The 19,982-nt window shown below is 40.0% G+C and overlaps 1 protein-coding gene across 1 annotated transcript; it reads left to right on the forward strand.

Annotated features, from left to right (window-relative positions):
* Nucleotides 1-83: 83 nt before the first annotated feature.
* On the forward strand, nt 84-16,407 carry LOC122998786 (RAS guanyl-releasing protein 1-like). The gene is made up of 17 exons (XM_044375779.1): nt 84-887; nt 1,501-1,655; nt 6,387-6,492; nt 7,933-7,995; nt 8,083-8,214; nt 8,902-9,055; nt 9,239-9,412; nt 10,241-10,357; nt 10,500-10,775; nt 11,183-11,263; nt 11,574-11,678; nt 11,855-11,964; nt 12,430-12,574; nt 12,725-12,761; nt 13,192-13,317; nt 14,594-14,922; nt 15,033-16,407. Exons 1-17 carry the CDS (start codon nt 751-753, stop codon nt 15,165-15,167), a joined length of 2,382 nt encoding a protein of 793 aa, XP_044231714.1. The 5' UTR covers nt 84-750; the 3' UTR covers nt 15,168-16,407.
* Nucleotides 16,408-19,982: the final 3,575 nt, after the last annotated feature.

Consider the following 19,982-nt stretch of genomic DNA (forward strand, 5'->3'; position numbering starts at 1 on the left):
CTAGTTTTATGGCCCTTGAATGTCTCACTTGGAATCCAATGTTAACCAACCTCTTGTTATTCACTGGTATGATGTCTGATGTCTCTGTTCACCACCTGGAAAAGTATAACAAGAGTCAGCAGACTCCATAAAGGAGTTCAAAGACTTAAGAAAACATCCTATGTGGACCACCTATGGTACGGTTTATCTCTCATAATGGAACCTACATCTTTAGAGGAAGGTCCACCCTTTTCCTATTCTGCAGACTGAACAGAAAAAAATAAACTACAGGGGGAATCACATCTCACAGTTCTGCACCCCCAAGAGACCCTGCATGATTTTGAGTGAATCTAATGAGATTTTTTTTTTTTTTTTTGGGTGAATATGATTTGATACGGGACAGCATAAGGGTGTGGGTGTGGAGTCTCGAGTTGGGAGGCAGAAATGTGATCAAATTAATAATCCTTATTACAATTTCAAAGTGAGTGAGGTAATAGTAAAATGTTGGATTTTCCCTCCTCAAGAGAGACACCGACCAAACTACATTCCTGATCACAGTTGTAGAGTATAAACCTGTAGGAACATGACTTGTGAAGCAAGTGGTGACGACTGGTGAAGTACTTAGCCCACTCTCAGTGAGTGACAAGCCCGGCAGCGCGGCCGCCCACTCACGGACAAACTGGGTGAATCTTAATTGTGTAATGTTCATTGACGAGTCAGCACAATGCTGCTGAGACCGCGGAGGCGCACTGAGCCAAGCAGAGCGATGAAATGCTCCCATCGAGGAGAACACAGATGGACAGCCTAGTTCAGCCGCTCGTCGCCCAATATCTCGCCATGGGATGTCAATCAAAAGAAAACAGCCAAAACGAAAGTGTAGCGACGGACGAAAAGGGAAAGGAAGATGCGTAAGTCAGACAATCTCTTCACGGATTTTTACTGGGGAGTTTTTGGTGTGATTTTAGTAAACGTGCGCCTAATTAGAACAGTAACATGATTATTTCATTTGTCAGAGTTATGTTGTTTTATACTTAGAGGTAAATAAGCAGATGTTTGTCTGAATTCGTGCCAAAACGGTGAGTAAATCAAAACTGGTGCTATTTTACACACAAGTGTAATAGGCTCCTTAACCTGATTTGTTGTTACTTTCTAAGCTGCTACACCTACCTGCATATTTTTAAAACAAATTGTTTACTGGTCATTCAACAGAATAAACTGGATGTCCGCAATCAACCGGTATTTCCCCAAGTTAAAGGAAGGAAATGAGAACAATGAATAGCAAAATCCCAGGGTGGTTTCTTGAATTCAAACAATAGCTCTACTTTTTTATGATTATTTAACAAATCCATTGATACGTGTAATAAATATAATATGTTGTCTCTTAAGATAATGGCCTGAAACACTTAAGTAAATATAAAAGATAAATCTTAACACACACACAATTTAGAAAAACACTTTCATTATCACAAGCCCTTCTGTCCCTCCCTCCTCCCCCTCACTCTTCTTTTTGTTGGTGTGCAGCCCCAGGTCTAGAGTTTCTCCTCCAGGCCGTCCTCACAGGTTCCACAAACCCAGCCCGGCCCAGACCGCCCCGGGTAAATCCATGATGTCCCTGGGACCCCTCACCAAAGGGGCGAGCTGGGAGGAGCTCGTCCAGGCCTGTGTGCAGGTCTTCGGTAAGTCCACGCTGACCTGCCTTGGCACCAGAGTTGAAATACTGAAGTACACAGTAGGAGCACAGAAGTTTGAATTGAATGCAGCACGTTGAAACGTTGTTTTTTTTTTAAACAGACTTGTGGTGCTAGTCTGTCACTGGGAACCGATAAGATTATAAACCCACATGGAAAAGCCAGACGGTGGTTTATGTGAGATCACATCTTTCTATTGTAATTCTTTAGAAGTCTCTGATTTTTCCATCCTTTTCATGGTATTTTCCTACAAATCTCTGGCTAGTTTGGACAGGCCTCTTAACAAAAGGAGCTTTGCATTTGAAAGTGGAATGGATTTTCTTACTGCAGTAGCTGCATTTGTTTTTGTTTAATGTAGGATTTTATGATTTAAAGATGAAATCAATCCCACTGATGCTTGCCACTCTGGTTTTGTGTTTTTGCTTCATTTGATTTAAAAATGTGGAGGATTTCTTTGAGGATTGCTTGAATATGTCAATTAATGCAGTACTATTTCACTGCCTGCAAGATGTAATAATGTTGCCATATGGTGGAGGGTGTTTTTTTTTTTTTTTTTTTTAAGAAAAAAAGGACAGCAGTGATTGAGTAGGCTGTAGTTGGATCAATCAAGCAAAGATCATTGGCTTCATCAAGTTGTCTGGAGTGCTCTCAGAGTTATGGTGATTGCGTCTCTGAAGAGAGAAGCTTTCAAATTGCAGTTGCCTGGTTACACAAATGGAGCAATGGAGAGGTGTTACAATGGGCTGCACATAAAATGACATCCCATAACTACATTTATCAGTAGAGAGATAGGACTGGGCAGTAATGACAGCCTGCCGCTCATTTCAGATGTACGAGTCATCGTGATGAAATGAAGGGAATAGAATTCACCAGGAGAAGAGCTAAAGATTCATGTAATGCAATCAATATCATACAGTGCTCTGAACACTTGGTTTAAAAAAGCAATTTTAGTTTCACTATGCAAAATATGAGATCACTGTCCACATGCTCCAGATGGTATCTCACAGTCATAACAGTACAGTATGTCACGACTGGGGTTTTCCTTGAATGGCTTCTCCTGATAAAATGGAGCACAGTCTAGCTCCTCCTGGCCCACATCACAGGCGAACCCCCAAGGTCCACGAGTCCTGCCACCTTTTCAAATGTGAGAGTGCACGTAAGAGCTATTTGAAGGATTACCTGATGGCAGCTTCAAGCCTGGCTGCGCCGAAAGGTCAGCTCCCCAAACAGTGGTCCTTAGATGCTGACCAGCCTTTGAAATGCAGAGCACTATGAGGTGTGGATCAATAGCTGTTGACGTCATCCTTCTCCCTAGACCACACTGGACTGCACTGCACAGTCACAATGTGCCCAGTGCCAACCTAATTCATATATAGTTTCTTGTATGTTACAGGTTACATTTAGTTTGTAAATACAGTTTTTAATTTTTATGAGATATGAAATCTGTAAGCTATCTGTAAAGCAGTAGGCCTATGTAAGTTGTAGATAGCAAAATGCTTCTAAATGTAGTGTCTTACAGTGAGAATGTAAGTTTTTCTTTTGACCTTATAGAAAGCCCCCAGCCTCTAAGGCAGATAGAGCTTTTTGTGAGATGGACACTGACAGCCCTGTGAGACAAACTCAAGTACGCCTTCACCTGTCATGTACAAATGTGCTCATTTGAATGGATTTTAAACTGTTATTTAACTATTTAAGATATAAGAGTGGATGGTATACACTACTAGGCTACTTGGAGTGGCAGCTAAAAGCCAGAAGGTTTGATCATTTATCCATCACTTGAAGCTAACTATTCATCCATCTATCCATTCCTTTTAGCTACTTCAACAATTATTTGTTAACTATTGTAACAGTTTATTCATTGCTTTTATCTAATAGTTTCAACAGTTTATTCAACAGTTTATTACTTTTAGCTGTTTCAACAGATTATTTATTACGTTTCGGTAATTATTTCAGCAGTTTATTCAATACTTTTAGCTAACAGTTTCGATAGATTATTCATTACTTTTAGCTAATTATTTCAACAGTTCATTAATTACTTTTATCTAACTATTTCAACAATTTATTCAATACTTTTAGCTAACTATTTCAATAGTTTATTCATTACTTTTAGCAAACCATTTTATCCATTACCTTAAGCTAACTATTTTAACTGAATATCCATTACATTTAGTCTTCTATTTTAACCATATCCATTACATATAAAAGTAGGTCTATACATTATTTTAGCTGTTTCAACACCTCTCCTCACTTGCTAGTAGTTTTCATGCACTCTTAGTCATGCAGTGTTAGTGTTAGCTGACTTGGCATGTGGAGTCAGCTAACACTATGAATATATATAACATTTATTTATCTGTTTATTTTTTAAATCAAATTGTAAATCAAATTAGTTGAGCCCATGTGTCCCCTGGCAACTGCAGAAGTATCACTGCTTTAAAGTGTGGATGCAAACAGTGTTAATCATAAAGTTACAGTGAGTCTTGAGTTATTATGGAGAAGTTTGTTTTGAGTACGGAGCGATAACCATCATCCTGTATCTGACTTGGATTCCTCTAAAACAAAGGGACCAACCAGTCTGATAGCCTCTGTCAAAACAAGGAAAAGCGACACGCATATTTGGAACGGCTGATGAATGTCTGAGATAACCTCAGAAGTAAGCCAGGTGCTGCGTGCCCTCAGCCATGTTTATCATCATACAGTACTGTACAGTTACAGTGCAGCAGGCAGCAGCTTTCCTAATTTTCCAGTCAGTAACAGACAGTCCAGAGAGGATTTCCTCTGGCAATTAACCCGGCACAGGGAGGGTTAGTGGTTGGAAAGTTGTGAAAAAAAGGATTGAGCAATTGTTTACCTGATGGAGAGTCATGACTTCCTGTTGTGCATTTGCCATAGGTCTCACTTTGGCTGATTCACACTGTAACTGTAACCATAATGTGAACTAAAACATGAGTGTAGATTGATAATTAAAGTAAAAACAGGCTAATAACTGGGTTTAAGAAGAAATGCTTTGTATAAATGTGTTGTAACTAAACAGAAGCTTTAATACTTTACCAGCTGTGTCATTTTGAATATATCACATATTGTTTCACTTGTCTCTTTTACTCTCTTATTGACTTAACCAGTGAGATCATTGACATACGTGGGTTTAGTTGGCTGCGTGTTACAAACAGAAACACACCCCATGCAGGATATGAGGGCTGGATTAGTCAGCTGCGGCTGGAGTGGCCAGTTGCTTACAGATAACAAAGATTAGAAAACATGTTGCCATGGCATCTGAGATATTTCCAAGGTGATATGGTTTAAAAGTGGGTCCACAGACGCCTGATGTCCTTGATAGTGTTAAGAAACCTTAAAGGGGAACAAGACTTCAGAATTCATCCACGTACTTCATGTGTGTGAACTGAACAATGTGTGCACACTGAACAATAGTCTCTTCAGTGTTCATTCTCTACAGTTTGTCTGTGGCTGTAGAAGGAAGAGGTACACAGCCTAAAATTTCCCTTGGTATATAAATCATATATCCAAACATGCAGTCAATCTTCCTCTTTATGTCAACCACTAATTCACCTCATGCAGCAGTGTTTTAAGTCTTACAGAAGATAAACGTTGTGTTACTTCACGTAAGTAGGTAGAAAAATGCGTTTTCTGCAATTTCAACTCAGAGCTGGCGTTGTGACGTTATGTAATATTTTGTTACACATGTATTGTAGTTCTTTTTCCTAAAGAAGCTGACATGAAAGTTCCTCGCTCTGTGGGTCTCAAGGTGTCAGTCGTACTAGTGTAGACCCAGACAACCAAGATAAGGAAAGGTGCACTGGTCACAAAGAAAGGAAGTGATATATATGCAAGGAAAAAGGAAGCGACTAAGGTAGTGAGACAATCAAGCCGCAGAGGTTCACACACTCGGAGGAAAAGGCAGATTTGCAGAGATGGGGTTGGTGGATATTATGAGTGTATACAGTTGGTGTTTCACCTGGTTAACCTACTCCTCTCTATTATTGGACATATCTACGTTATGGTTTGCAAAGACACCACTGAGGTTTTTAAACTATTATATCTTCTTTCTTTACTCTTCTTCTCCTTCTCAGCTCACTGTATATGAAGCACTATGTACATAATCATTAGAGTATTTGTGAAGAACAGTTTGTCCATCAAACACTGAGAATGGACTTTACAGTGAATCTTGTGTCCAGCAGTTTAACATCTGAAATAAAATATATTTGCATATTTATAGATTGTAATTTTTTTAGACTGTAAATTTCAATGAGGGAGAAGGAGTGAATGCCATTTTAGGGATTTTAAAGTGGTAATTATACTTTTTTTTGTGGAAAAACCATATCAGACACATTATTTCCAAGCAGAGTAGTTTTATATGTCCTAATACATGTCTGAAGGGGATCTTTAAACTTACTTTTTTCTTTCATCTTTTACTTTTCTTACTAAATTTAAAAGATGTCTTTCCAGTTTTCACTTTTAACTAAAGAAGAAGAGTATGTCCACAAAACATGCTGCACACATCCATTGAGCCTTACAGATGACTATAACTGACCCTATGAGGGGATGGTATGAGAAAACATTGCCGATACCACTTATACGAGTGAAACCCCACGTCACTGGTGCAAGTTTTATTTTAAGGGCATGACATGTTGTCTTGTAATAGGCGATGTCGCTCAGCTTTGTAGAAATGATGGTACACTCAATATGTCTGTTTTTGTCTTGCAGACTCGGATGGTTATGTATGTGGGAGCAGCCACTTGTTGAACATCACCCTGACCATGCACCGTCTCCTCATCTCCTCCGGTGATCTGCTAGATAAACTCATCACTCTATATCCTTCAATAGTCCAGCATAAAACTATTATACAGCCAGATGATTCAAAAATGCATTAGCCAATTGGTGATTACAATTGGCCAGTGCACTGTAACATGGGTTCAGATCACTGGATCTGCTGTGTGCTGCTTTCGTTTGGTTGTCAACAGCAACGGGCAATCAAGCTCGTACTTGGCTTACAATGCAGCCTGTAGCTGTCCGTGTTAAATGTGGCATGTGTCGTGTTTACTCCTGCTGTCAGTTGCTGTAGACCCTTTACATCTCTGTCTCCATCTCTGCCATTTTTAGCTGTACATTTCCTTCAATCTAGGCCCGGTGTATCACGCATTCGATAACAGGGAGTCTATCACCATCATGTATCTGCTCTCTTTCAAAATGTTTGATTCCATCTCTTTCATTTTCTCCTCTTCACAGCTAGAAAAAAACATGGTTTTTGTAGTGTCTTGTGACTTGAGTGGAGGGCCTGTAATCTAGGCTTCCATTCAGGAAACAGCGGTGGCGTCATGAAGCCTCTCAGAGGACCTTACTGGCCTGGCAAGCAGCCTTGGGGTTTCAGGTGTTAATTACCTCTGCCTCTTTCACATACAAGTCCTCTTCAACTATATATAAACACAGACTCTCTATTGCTTAAAGAGGCCCCTGCTCTCACAAACCAACGTCAGAGCGCACACAACGCCGAATGCCCCTCCGCTATTTTTAACTCTCTCATTCTGAGCCCAAGACCCAAAAGGATACATCAAATAAATTCGGTGTGTGTGTTAGGATTAGGGGAAGAGACGGGGGCCATTAACAGCCTTCATCACAGTCTGGCCTTGAGATTGCGTGGGCAGTTCTTCTGCTCCCATGACGCAATCAGCCTTTTTATGTGCATCTCTTGAAACTGATTTCTGCCAATGGAGAGCCATAGTGTCAGTCTATTTATAAAAGCCACTTCATAAAACAAGGAAGTGCTTTTGTGTGTACTGTATATAAATTCACAGGAAAGTGTTCTGTGGTCAACATGTGCTAATTGAAGTAATAATAAATGAATCAGACTTTATGGGCTGACAACATTGATTAAAACATGATCGGAGTGCTGCCAGAAACACATGGATATTAATCAACAGTTGTTCTACAGTATATTTATTATTCACTTACTTCTGTGTGCCAGTATGATTCATTCAGTGATGCTCATCAGAGTTTTGCTTCATGCACTCACCTCCTCCCACATTACCAAATGTCACTTCTGTTTGCCTTTTAGTTTAGTTGCTGGAGGCTTTTATTAATGAGTTGTTTCTACAAAAGAAACTCTGCAGTCGAATCAACCATATTTTCACTTTTTTTTTTTTTTTTACTTAAAAGATAACTATGCTAGATAATATTATAGATCAGCAGATTTACTGACAAGCTGACTCCCTTATCAGTCAACAGTCATCAGTTCCTTATCTAAAGTCATTACATTTAAAACAGCGATGGACAACGAGCAGCCAACAGAGTGCCAGAGGATATGCTACCTCGTCAAGTCAGTTTAACACATTTATATAGTTTTACAGTCTAACTTAAGCTGTATGTTTCACATCACTGACATAGTCTCATCTCTGATTTCCAGGCATTGGATCCAGGAATGCTGGGTGATGTTCCGGTTGCACCACAGCTTGTCAGACAGCTTGGACCAGTTCCGGGAGCTGATCAGAGAGCAGGGACAGGAGCATCTCTGCTCTCTCCTAGAGACCAAATGGATGTAAGTGTTAATCTCTGACCAGCTGTCAACTGAGACATTAGGCCTACACATGACTCTCAGTTTGGTCATGGAAAGTACTCAACAGTCACGATCAAGAACACAGAACTTTGAAGAATAACTTTGAAGCCTCTAAAGTAGCTTCAAAGTAAGAGTAAACTGTTTTTTTCACACTGTTTGACATCACATATACAGTATATGTATATTCTGTGTTTTCTTGTCCCAGTGATTCATTTAATGACTATATGTCACACCTGACTACAAAATATTTAGTAAAAGTTTCATATCCACAATGTACAATTCACGACTGTGCTGTTACATCGAAAAAAAATCAAAATGCTTTGTGCCTTGTTTTATGCAAAATTTACATGTAATTCATTGAAGGTATTGGAATTGTTTTTGTTCCACTTAAAGCTTTATTGGCAAGACATTTACGAACTAGTTTGGGAAATATATTTTCAACAATATGTCAATGGTTCATGCAGTGCTGTTGCCTCTATATGTCCTCATTTTGAGTGTTAAGATCTTGACTAAAATCCAAAATAGTGTTCAAATGTAGCTTTGAATAATGGCTGTCAACAAACAAATTCATGTTGAAACTTAAGTCTAAAGCAATAGTAATTTACTAATACTATATCACTCATAGCATTTTACATTCCTAATAGTGAATGTGGTCATGTTATACTTTAGAAATGAGCGGGACTGGTCGTGGAAGGCCAGCCAGAAGATCAAAGCTAACAGCAGTAAAAAGAGGAAAGTCTCTCTTCTTTTTGACCACCTGGAGCCCATTGAGTTGGCTGAGCATCTCACCTTCCTGGAGTTTAAGTCCTTTTGCAGGATATCAGTGAGTATACACACTCATATCAACATAAAAGACCATTCAAATCTTTTGGACATTGATGATTTGTTTATTTGACGTGCTTCCTCATGAACTTCGAAGAACCATTAGGTTATTTCCTCCACCAAAGGAAATGCCTCACAGTTTCCGTGCATCTATTTATCCTCCTCTCTCTGCTCCCACCACCAGTTTGCAGACTATCAGAATTATATTCGCAACTGCTGCATGAAGGACATCCCTGTGATGGAGCGTTCCATTGCCCTGTGTAATGGTATCTCCCAGTGGGTTCAGCTGATGGTGCTGAGCAGGCCGACAGCTCAGCTGAGAGCTGAGGTTTTCACCAAGTTTATCCACGTAGCACAGGTAGTTAAATCAACCCCACACTACTACTCTCACACTTCTGTTCCATGTTTAGCCAAAAAAAAAAAAAAAAAGGAACCGTGTTTGACACATTTCCTCTTTGCTTGCATCTACGTGCTATTGTTCACACACCTTATCCAACTAATGACAGTCTATTGTCACATTCTGAGCAACACTATAGATGCTGCTTAATTGTCAGTTGCATAATGCACATTCACAGAGAGCTGGTAATGATTCTCAAGAGCTCTGCTGCAGGCTTTTAGCGTATCGAAAGAGTTTACCAATAGAAAAATATTAACTGAATATAAGCTAATGGAGTTATCAAGAGGAACATTCTTAGATTTTGAGGAGTTTGTGGAAGTGGAAAAGAGAAGAATGACTCGTGAGTGCAGTCGCTGATAAGACCTTGCTTGTTAAACCACTCCAGTGTGAGGCTGCATGTAGCCTGCTGAGAAGTGTTGTGCTGGCTTCAGGGAGCCGTTAGGCGGGCTTTTACCCTGGAGGACCTCTTGCACTGTAACACTAATGCACCAGTCTGCTGTTGCTCACTGCTGTCAACCTCAAAACCCATGGGTGTGGAAATGAATTTCACACCATAATGCTCCAGTGACAGCATGAATTAGAGAACTGAAAAGAGAGGGAAAAGCACTTCCAAAAAAGAGTGAGATATCAGCGCACGGCAAGAAAAAGCCAACAATATAAGTGGCTTATATAACTGCAGCGTTGTGCATTATATAACCAGGGCTACCTGGAACAAGTTTAATTGTGCGTATTTATATGTGTGTGTGCGTGGATGGACTGATATGTGTGCTTTTTGTGTGCATCCACCAGTGTCTACATCTTATGCACAACTACAACACACTAATGGCGGTGGTGGGAGGGCTTTGTCACAGCTCCATCTCCAGACTGAAGGACACCACCTCACATGTGCCCAGTGAGGTCACCAAGGTAACAGACAACTAGCGGCATAAGATCCAGCTGATTTAAGAGCTGAAGCTAAAGATTTTATCACATGTATTATTACAGGGAAGAACAAGATATTTTACTATCTTATGAGAATTAAGTGACAGCCGTCCTTTTTACCCCTCAGGTACTGAATGAGATGACAGACCTGCTGTCCTCCTGCAGAAACTATGACAACTATAGACAAGCTTACAACAGGTGTACAGGTTTTAAAATCCCTATCCTTGGCGTCCACCTCAAAGACCTGATTTCGGTCAATGAGGCCATGTCAGACTACGTTGAGGACAACAAGGTGAATGTCCAGAAGCTCCAGGCACTCTACAGCCATATTAACGAGCTGATCCAGCTCCAGCAGATCCCACCCAAGCTGGACGCTAACAAGGACCTGGTCCATCTGCTTACGGTAATGCACCTTTCAGTGCAACTTATCGACACATTTCAGTTTTTATGTAGCCTCGGGTGATTCACTAGATTGTTTTGAACGCAAGCACAGATGCAAATGAGTGTGTTACAGCATGTGGATTGTCTGCGCTTGTGTGGGTGTGATGAGAGTCTATGATCTATAAGTGTGTGGGTGACGGACTGAGTGTGAATGAGAGTGAGTTCAGATTGCTGTATTGTTGTGTTATCTGTGTGTGGTGCTTTAATCGTACTTGAACGGCAGAATGCCCATGAAGAGATAATAGTTACCCTATGACCTCATTTTTCCCTCATCAGAACATGTTTCAAAGAGAAGTTTAGGGATACAAAGAGCTCTTTCTCTCTTTGTTTTCCTCCCATGTGCCAACACTTTTCTCTCTTTCCTTACAGCTGTCCTTGGACCTTTACTACACCGAGGATGAGATCTATGAACTGTCTTACACTCGGGAACCCAAGAACTGTAAAGCACCTGTGAGTGATAGAAGCAGACACAAATTCACACCTTTACTGTTTATTGTTTTGTATTCAAGCAATAGTTTGACATATTAATACGAGCGGAAATATGCTTATTTTTCAAAGTTAGAAAGACTGATGAGAAGACTGATACCAATCTCATATCTTAATGCTAAATATGACACTTCAGTCAGCAGCTGGTTAGCTTAGATCAGCACCATCTGTAGCATCTGTGTTTGTGCATGGATTTTGTGTGATATATAATATTCTACATGTTTATTTTCATGCTCATGCTTGTTTTTTTAATGTATCATTAATTTTCTATCAGCCAGCCACACCCTCTAGACCTCCAGTGGTTGTGGATTGGGCACCAGGAGTGGCTCCCAAACCTGACCCCCGAACCATCAGCAAACATGTGCAGAGAATGGTGGATGTAAGTGCTTCCTATTTAAGTGTAGCCTCCACACAGCTACTTAGTAACGCTGTTATATAACCATAATCATTTGTTTTAACTATTCTTCTGGCTGCTGCCATTTTGACAGCCTACTCTTGCAGCTATTGTTCACTAATAGTCAAGCAACAATGGTGTTTGTCTCTTGTTTCCCACAGTCCGTGTTTAAGAACTACGATCACGACGAGAACGGCTTCATTTCTCAAGAGGACTTTGAGAAAATTGCTGCTAGCTTTCCTTTTTCCTTCTGTGTCATGGACAAAGAGAAGTAAGTGTTTGACAGGTCACGCACATGCTCCGAGTTCATTTGTGACTTCAGAGTAGAGGAAGCAAAAGTGGTATATGTAGTGATGAGTGTAGCAACAGGAAACATAAAATAGCTGCACTACTAAACCACAAGCACCACTAAATATTAACTCTTTTATTTCTCATGCACATCCAATTGTATATGATGCTCCCAAACCACAGAAAAGCATGTAATACCCTTAAAGACTTAAAGTGAGTGTTGATTATACCAAGTTTTCACATTACACACTGGCAAAGTGATATATAGTGTTTAACACATTGGCAGTTGAGTGGGTTCAGTCATAAAAAAAATCAGGCCCTACCATACCAAACACAAAAGTACCAAGTTAAAATCTGAAATTGATTCTTCATTTTGCATGTTTTCTGTATAATTTACAGCTCTATTTTCTCTACTAAATTACACTGTATATGTGCTGTGGTTGTCCAGGGAAGGCCTTGTCAGCAGAGAGGAAATCACAGCCTATTTCATGCGGGCCAGTGTCATCTGCTCCAAACTGGGTCTGGGCTTTGTCCATAACTTCCAGGAGACCACATACATGAAACCCACCTTCTGTGACAACTGCTCAGGATTTGTAAGTTACCACACAAACTGAAAGATGAGACTGTATGATGAAATATAGAAACTGCTTTATTGCTGTCACTGTACAAAATCTACAGCAATCTTGCTTTTAGTTTTGCTTTCGCTTGTTGATATTCAATTATATGAATGTTCTCCTTCACAGTTGTGGGGTGTCATCAAGCAAGGCTACAGGTGCAAAGGTAATTATTGCGCTCTTTCTTGTGCAACTTTGGCAGGTCTATCTTGGGCCAAATGTCAGTCAGCGTCATGCATAGATTAAACGAGAAGTTCGTACTGAGTAGAGGTACACACATTGTCTTGTGGGGAGCAGGTAAAGAGGAGCTATCTTAAGAATGTGTAGTGTGGTTTTCTCTGTTGCATGTTGCGAGCTGAACCTTGCAGCACATGAAAAAGAAAAAAACGACAGTTTCTGCAGTCGGAGCCACAGTTTTTCCCCCTCCCCCGTCCTTCAAAAGATCTGAGAACTATTTGTTTGCTTGACAGTAAGCATGCAAAGGTCTGGTAGTTGCATTTGCAGAACAGATAGTGTTCAAAGGAAAGTCAGTTGTTGAAGTTAGGCTAATGCTAGTTCCTGTTTTGACATGTTATACATTCTTTTGGCCTGTTCAGACTGCGGGATGAACTGCCACAAGCTGTGCAAGGACCAGGTGGCGTTTGAGTGCAAGAAGAACACCAAAATGACCACAGACAGTCCGACACCAAGCTCCACTCCTGTGACCATGGGCACTTCAGAGGGTGGGTTGGGGTGATGGGGTTCATCACCACCACCAACATTCCCACTGAAACACACACACACTCAGTATTCATCACATTCATCAAACCTATAATGATAAATGCTCACTTAATAGCACATAGATTTCTCAGACACAGGTTTCTACACATGTCAGTGTGTGAAATACAGAGGGTCTCGGGGGGTCTGGGACCCCTTAATCGGCGCCTTGGACCCCCTGAAAATCTCAAAATGAAATATCAGGGGGGTCTCAATGATAGGCCTAATTATTTTCTATTTATCTGCACAGTAAGGTTTATTTTATGTAACTATCGAAATCTTGATCGTTTTCATAATAACACAGTAAAAATATATTGCAGTCAAAGCATTTACAGCATTTGAATGCAAATTGCACCGCCTCTGCATATTTGAAACATCCAATAAAAAATGTTAACATGACCTGATTCATACTGTATTCATAAATAAATAAAAGTCCCAGAAAACTGAAACAGTCCTTATATCACAGAACAAACAAATAAATAGACCAATAAAAAAACGCAACCATGCTTGTTCTTGTATAGCTACTTGGATCTAGTGGCTGAAGTATGTCTATTCTGTTTTGGAAGTATCGCCCATGGCACCGGGCCCCCCAATCATCACATGGTATTTCATACACTGACATAGGTACACTCACAGCTATAAGGACAGTGACATGCAATATGAAGGTGATCAATGAGTCTGTAATGAAATGTGCCATCTGGTGGCAGCAGGTTTAAGGTATTTCCTGTAATCAAGGCCTGCTATACTGTGAGAAATCTGTAAAAGTCAGTATTTACATGATTTCACTTTAGTTTGCTGTAGATAAAAGAAAACAACTGCAGAGTGTAGGGCCTGCTGTCGGGGTGATTTCCCTCCGGCTGTCATTAGGAACTGTTTCACTTACAGTAATACTGAGGCTGCCCACCTGCTGCGAGAAAGCTACTCTGTTCAGAACAAAAGAACTCTCGATTTTACTTAATATGGACTGACTTACCAATACACATCATAAAAACATGGGGGCTGTATTTGCACAACGCCTCCCCAAATTACGTGACTGGCTTGTGTTTTAATACACATGAACTGAGTCATTTTGTTTTGTGGTCATTTATTGCTTAGATCTTGTGAGAATCTCATGTGAGATATACTTGTGATAACAGCATACACAAATCAATTTAACTGAAAAGTGGAAAGTTAAGTACATAATGACTCACAATCTGGATTTGCAGTTGGTCTCATTTGAATGACTTATGTCCCACTCTCTAGGTTCAGAAGAATGTCCTTTCCCCTACTTATCAGATGACAGCAAAGACTGGAGCCCAGACTCCCCAGTCCCCTCACATTCAAGGCCACGAAAAGTCCACAGTGGCACCCAGACAGAGGGACCCCAGCTATCTTCTGCAACCTCCCCTGAGGCCAGTCGCTTTCAGCCGGCTCTGCTGGTTCCAACGTCGCCTGCTCTCACCTCGTGTCCCAGCCCAGTGCCCCAGAGAAAGCAGCGACACTGTGCCAAGTGGGAAAACAGAGCTTCTATTGTGCAAAAGCCCAAAGAGCCAGACGAAGAAAACAAACCCGTGTATGAATCTCTGGAAGCGGTTAGTTGTTGTTGTTTTTTTTTTACCACAGCAGATAATATTTCCTCTGTACTTTTGCACAGTACTTGAATTTACCCATACATCATATAAATATTATGTGTCTTTCTCAGGACAACCAGAGGCTCCATAAAGTCAATGAAACACTACGTAAGAAGCTGAGGGAGGCGGAGCGGGAAGTGGAGATACTAAAGACACTGCTGAAGAGGCACGCTCTCCACCCTGTGGAGGAGGACTCCTCCTCTTAGACACATACATACACTGGAGCTGCCCCATATGGCAGCATGTATAAATCTGGATCCAACTTACTGCTCATGAACAGTGTAAATATTTTACCGGTATAATGAGACCCAGGCATTTTGGCATTACATGGTATAAGGTGGGATTAAATTCACCTAGCCAGTCAAGGTGTTCTAATGATAATGCCAATCAGTGCATCATCAATAATGAGTTAAGGGTCATTTTTGAGGTGAGTATGGAAGATTATTGTCAGTTATTAATACAGTAGAACTTTTTACAACTTGATTTTTAAAAGAAAAAAACACATCAACATTATTTCATAGTATGAAAAGCTAAGAAAGCCAATTTAGTGTTGGAGTGTTACATCTGAAGAAGTGTGTATATATATGCATAGTTCTCCCAAAGAATGAAAATCGTCAACATGAGCATTACTCACTGTACTCAACTATTAAGAGTAGATGCAATCGGAATCAAGTTTTCTGTGTTAAAGTTATAAAAAACAAAGGATTATTGAATGAAAGAGTTCAGTATTTTAGAGTGGAACAAGAGAGAAGAATGTGCTTGATCAGCTCTTGGTCAATTAATGAGATTAGATATTTATGTTAAACATAAAATGGAAATCAGAGGCTGCAGTATTCAGCAAAATAGTTTTAAAAAACAAGAATTTTGTGGAGTATATGACAGGTGAATTATTATTAGTATTAATGATAAGATTCCTCTGATAACTGCAGCAGACAGATGACATTTCTACAGTCCGGATGGCCTCAGATGTACAGACCTGTTGTTGCTCTGCATCAATGTCTGAGTTCATATCAATGCACAAGATGTTTTCAGTGCTTCTGTTAATATTTATTGTCTGAAACACTACACAGTTCATACAAAAAGTGAGATAATTGCATATTTTGTATACTGGTACTTTCAATTAATTATTTATGCTTGTGTGTGTGTGTGTGTGTGTGTGTGTGTGTGTGTGTGTGTGTGTGTGTGTGTGTGTGTGTGTTGACATCATATTGATACTTTTTATTTTTATTGTGCAGACACGTCTTCTGTATTGTTGTGTGGTCCACTGTAGCAGTGTTGTATTGTGAATGGGAGTCATGATTGCATGTGTTTGTAATATGTGTGATGTGCTGTACAGAGTATCCCTGGTGCCACTATATACCATCTTAGTTATTTCAAGGTCCATCCTTTCTTGCAGTATTGTTCTCTTATTGTGATAATAAATACTGAACATTCCATATAAAGTCATTGCCTGTGTTACACTTTTTGACCACTAGGTGTCAGTAAAGCCTCATAATATTCCTTCAGCTTCTTGCTAATGATCCACAGCTTTAAGACTAACATGGACTTCTATAAATGTTGCACCCTAATTAGGGATCTGTGTGTTTAACTCAGACTATTACTGTCAAATTAGAAAATCTGATTAGATTCAGATTTTCAGTGAGCAGAGAGAAACTTTCCCCCTTCAGGAGATACATTTAAAAAGAAACTCTGCACATACATCATTCTGCACAGTACAGCCCAAATGAAGGAACAGTAATTATGAGTGGAGGGGACTTACACACATAAACTTATGCATCTATAGTAGTCTACATAGTTTTGGAACTATTTAAGAAAAAAAAGAAAAAAAAAGATGGGCGATGGATTCATGAGACAAGACAGGCTGTGTGTCACTCTGGAGACCAATCTGCCAATCTGTCCTGTCCCAGGGGCTTTGCTGCTGGTAATGAGTCCAGCTCCACAGTCAATGTTGGCCAGTAGATAATGAGAGGGCAACTGTCTGCTGCAGCAGAAGCAGAGATTCAAACCAAGTACCTAATCCTTCAGCTTTCTTCAAGCAATACTGCAAACAGCAGGTGATTTTTACACTGCTACATTCTCGGTGCTGTGATTCAGTACTTTTCTATAGTTGTAATTCATCCTCAGATAAAAAAACAACATTTGTCTCAAATTATATTGTGCATCTTCATTTCTTGGTGCCATAATGACTTGTTGCCTTGCATTGGCTGGGCAGTGAACAGAGACCTAGTGTAAAAGGATAGTCTCTGAGGCATAGCAGCAGCCCCAAGCCTAGCATTGGCGACAGCTAATTTACTTCTATTTGAATGTGACACCCAGCTGCAAGGGAGTAACACCCGAAGTCTACCAGGCTCCATGCACACTAATGCAGAATAATTTCCAATATCATGGCTGGCTGAGAGAAATTGACAAAGGGAACATGTGTTAAACTCGAGGGATGATGCCCCTGCAAGAGCTGCTGTTTCCATCAAGGCTGTAATACAAGCTTGAGAGGAGAAATGTATTTACCTCTGACATGTTAAAGTAATCATCATAAAGATAAATATATCAGTCGAAAATCCATTTACGAAGCCAGCAGAGAATGTAAACATAATTAATTGTGGTGCATTTAAGCCTGAAGGAGGTAGCAAGACACATGTGGGCTAATGGATACAGCGCGTAACACCGCTCTCCATACATTGTGGGCAACACTTCAAAAGTCAGCCTATTTACAGCAGGCAGACAGAGATGATTTATCACCCAGACATCAGTGTACTTGGGGGAATTGGGCCATTGTGAGATACCCATAAGTTGACTCAATCTGCTAAGTCTACTGAACATACTCCGAAACTAATTAGGGGGAAGATGTGGAACATCCCATTATGTCCCCCTGATAGCAGAGTGTGGGACACAGAAAACACAATGAGAACACAACACATTTCACACACAGGAGATGCTCGTTTCAAACACGAAGAAGAGCTGCCACAATGCCTGTAGGATACGGCAAAGCTACTGTCGAACACAACTCCACTAATTCCCTTGATTATTAAACTGAGTTCATTAAGTTCTAATGATGGCCAAAGGACCCTTGTGAAAGGGAAGAGCAGAGAGAGACTGTTGGAAACTGTGGGGGGAGAGTGGTGAGGATTAAAGAAGAGAGAAAGGCGTGCATTTTGCAAAAAAAGAAAAACATTCTGGAAGTAGCTTGAAAATTGTGTGAAGCCATGGTGAAAATTTTAATTAACCTTGATAAAAGCAGAAGAGTATAACAAGAGAAGGGCTGTACAGGAGTTTGCCAAGAGGAACATCATCGCTCAGCTGTGTCCCTTTTTGGCCTTTAACATAATGTAGTTTTAGCTTCATAACAAGAGTAAATTCACATATCAGTTCCTGGTAAATGCAGAATAGAGAGAGAAAGAAGCGAAGCCTGAAGCTGATAAAAGAGTAATGAATTTATGGGCAGCACTGTGGACTGTGAAAGTACTGATACAGAGACATGAGTCTACATTTCTGCCTCTGAATTCCACAATATACAGCTGTGTATGCACATAAAATAATCTATGAGTCCAGATATTTATATATAAACACCCAATGGAATGGTTTCATACAATAGTATTTCTCTTGCTGGCATACCAGACAATGCAACTTCTCCTCTAGTTATGGCTTCCCGCTGGGTTTGGCACAGGCTTATAATTTGGATGGAAAAAAAAAAAAAAAAAAACAACAACAAAAAAACATACTTAACAACACTCATAGGATGATGCATTTAAAAAGCCAGAAACACATTCTGTGTTTGGGTTGTTTTTTTCATCCTGTCATAGTAACACTGTGTTTCAATGACCTTTTTAGTCACTGCATCAATAATGACGCCTAATGAGAGAGAAAACAGGATGCAGCTTGCAGTTACATGATGTTCAGGTAATATGAGATTTATGTAAATAAATGATTCACCAGTGCAACTTTAAGAGTGATTTCTGGTTGATTTTCATGCCTTGTTATTGTCCTTTGGTGGAAAGTGATGGAAATAAATAAGAAACAGAAAGCAAATTCTAAAAGTTGCAACTGTGCTGATATAAATGTTGCTCTTTGGATCACATGTGAGCTGAATGAAAGAGCAGATTGTTAGAATATTTGATTCCTGTTTGATATTTTATGTGGCATATATAGCCAAGAAGTTGTACAGTATGAATCTGCCAAATTACATCATGACGTTTGATGTAAAGTACTCATCCATGCCAAGAATTGAGAGCTACCGTATCTAACAGAGCTGCAAAGACAGACGGCAGAAGAGGAAAATGCACTTATGAAAAATGGAAGCAGGCTTGTGGAAAAAAATGGGGATCTGAGAGAAGATCAGATGCTGCACTGCTGGAGCAGCTAGAGCACTATTGACAATCTGCAGAAGTCTCTGAAACAACACATTGCCAAGATCAAGGAAAGTGAAGCAAAGTAAAGGAACAGATATAGAGTCTGGATGGGAAGAAGTAGTAGGATGAGAGTTTCCCTCACTGAGAATTCCTTATGAAGGTGCATAAAACAGAGCAAACCAAGCACTTGGTCTCTATCTGAAACCTCTGAACTCCTTCTGTTTCTACCAAGCAGTGGGACACAGTTGGACTCCCCCAACCGCCTAATAGGAACCACAGTCTGCTGCACAAAAATAGAGCATGTACTACACATCACTGAATCAATTGCCATGGTGATGTGATGATGTGGTGGACAGCTTGTTTGTTTATTCTTGTGAGCCTGATTTGGATCTGGAAAAGAGAGACTTGATATATTTTAATTATTATTTCATAGGATTTTAATATAAATACGTTATCCCTTGTGTTTTGGTGAGATTGGCTTTACTTCCCCAGTACTTAGAGTCCCATAGACTCCACAGGTACATGTATAAAAGAAATAATAATTCCAAATTCATTATACTGATTTTTCGTTTCTCCTCACCTTAATTAAACCCAGTATGTAGAAATGTATTGACATAGTAACCATTCCCTTTGCCACAAACTGGGCTTGATCATTTAAATAAGGTGACAAAATATAGA

This window comes from Thunnus albacares, chromosome 15, assembly GCF_914725855.1.
Source record: "Thunnus albacares chromosome 15, fThuAlb1.1, whole genome shotgun sequence".
In the NCBI taxonomy this organism is placed as follows: Eukaryota; Metazoa; Chordata; class Actinopteri; order Scombriformes; family Scombridae; genus Thunnus; species Thunnus albacares.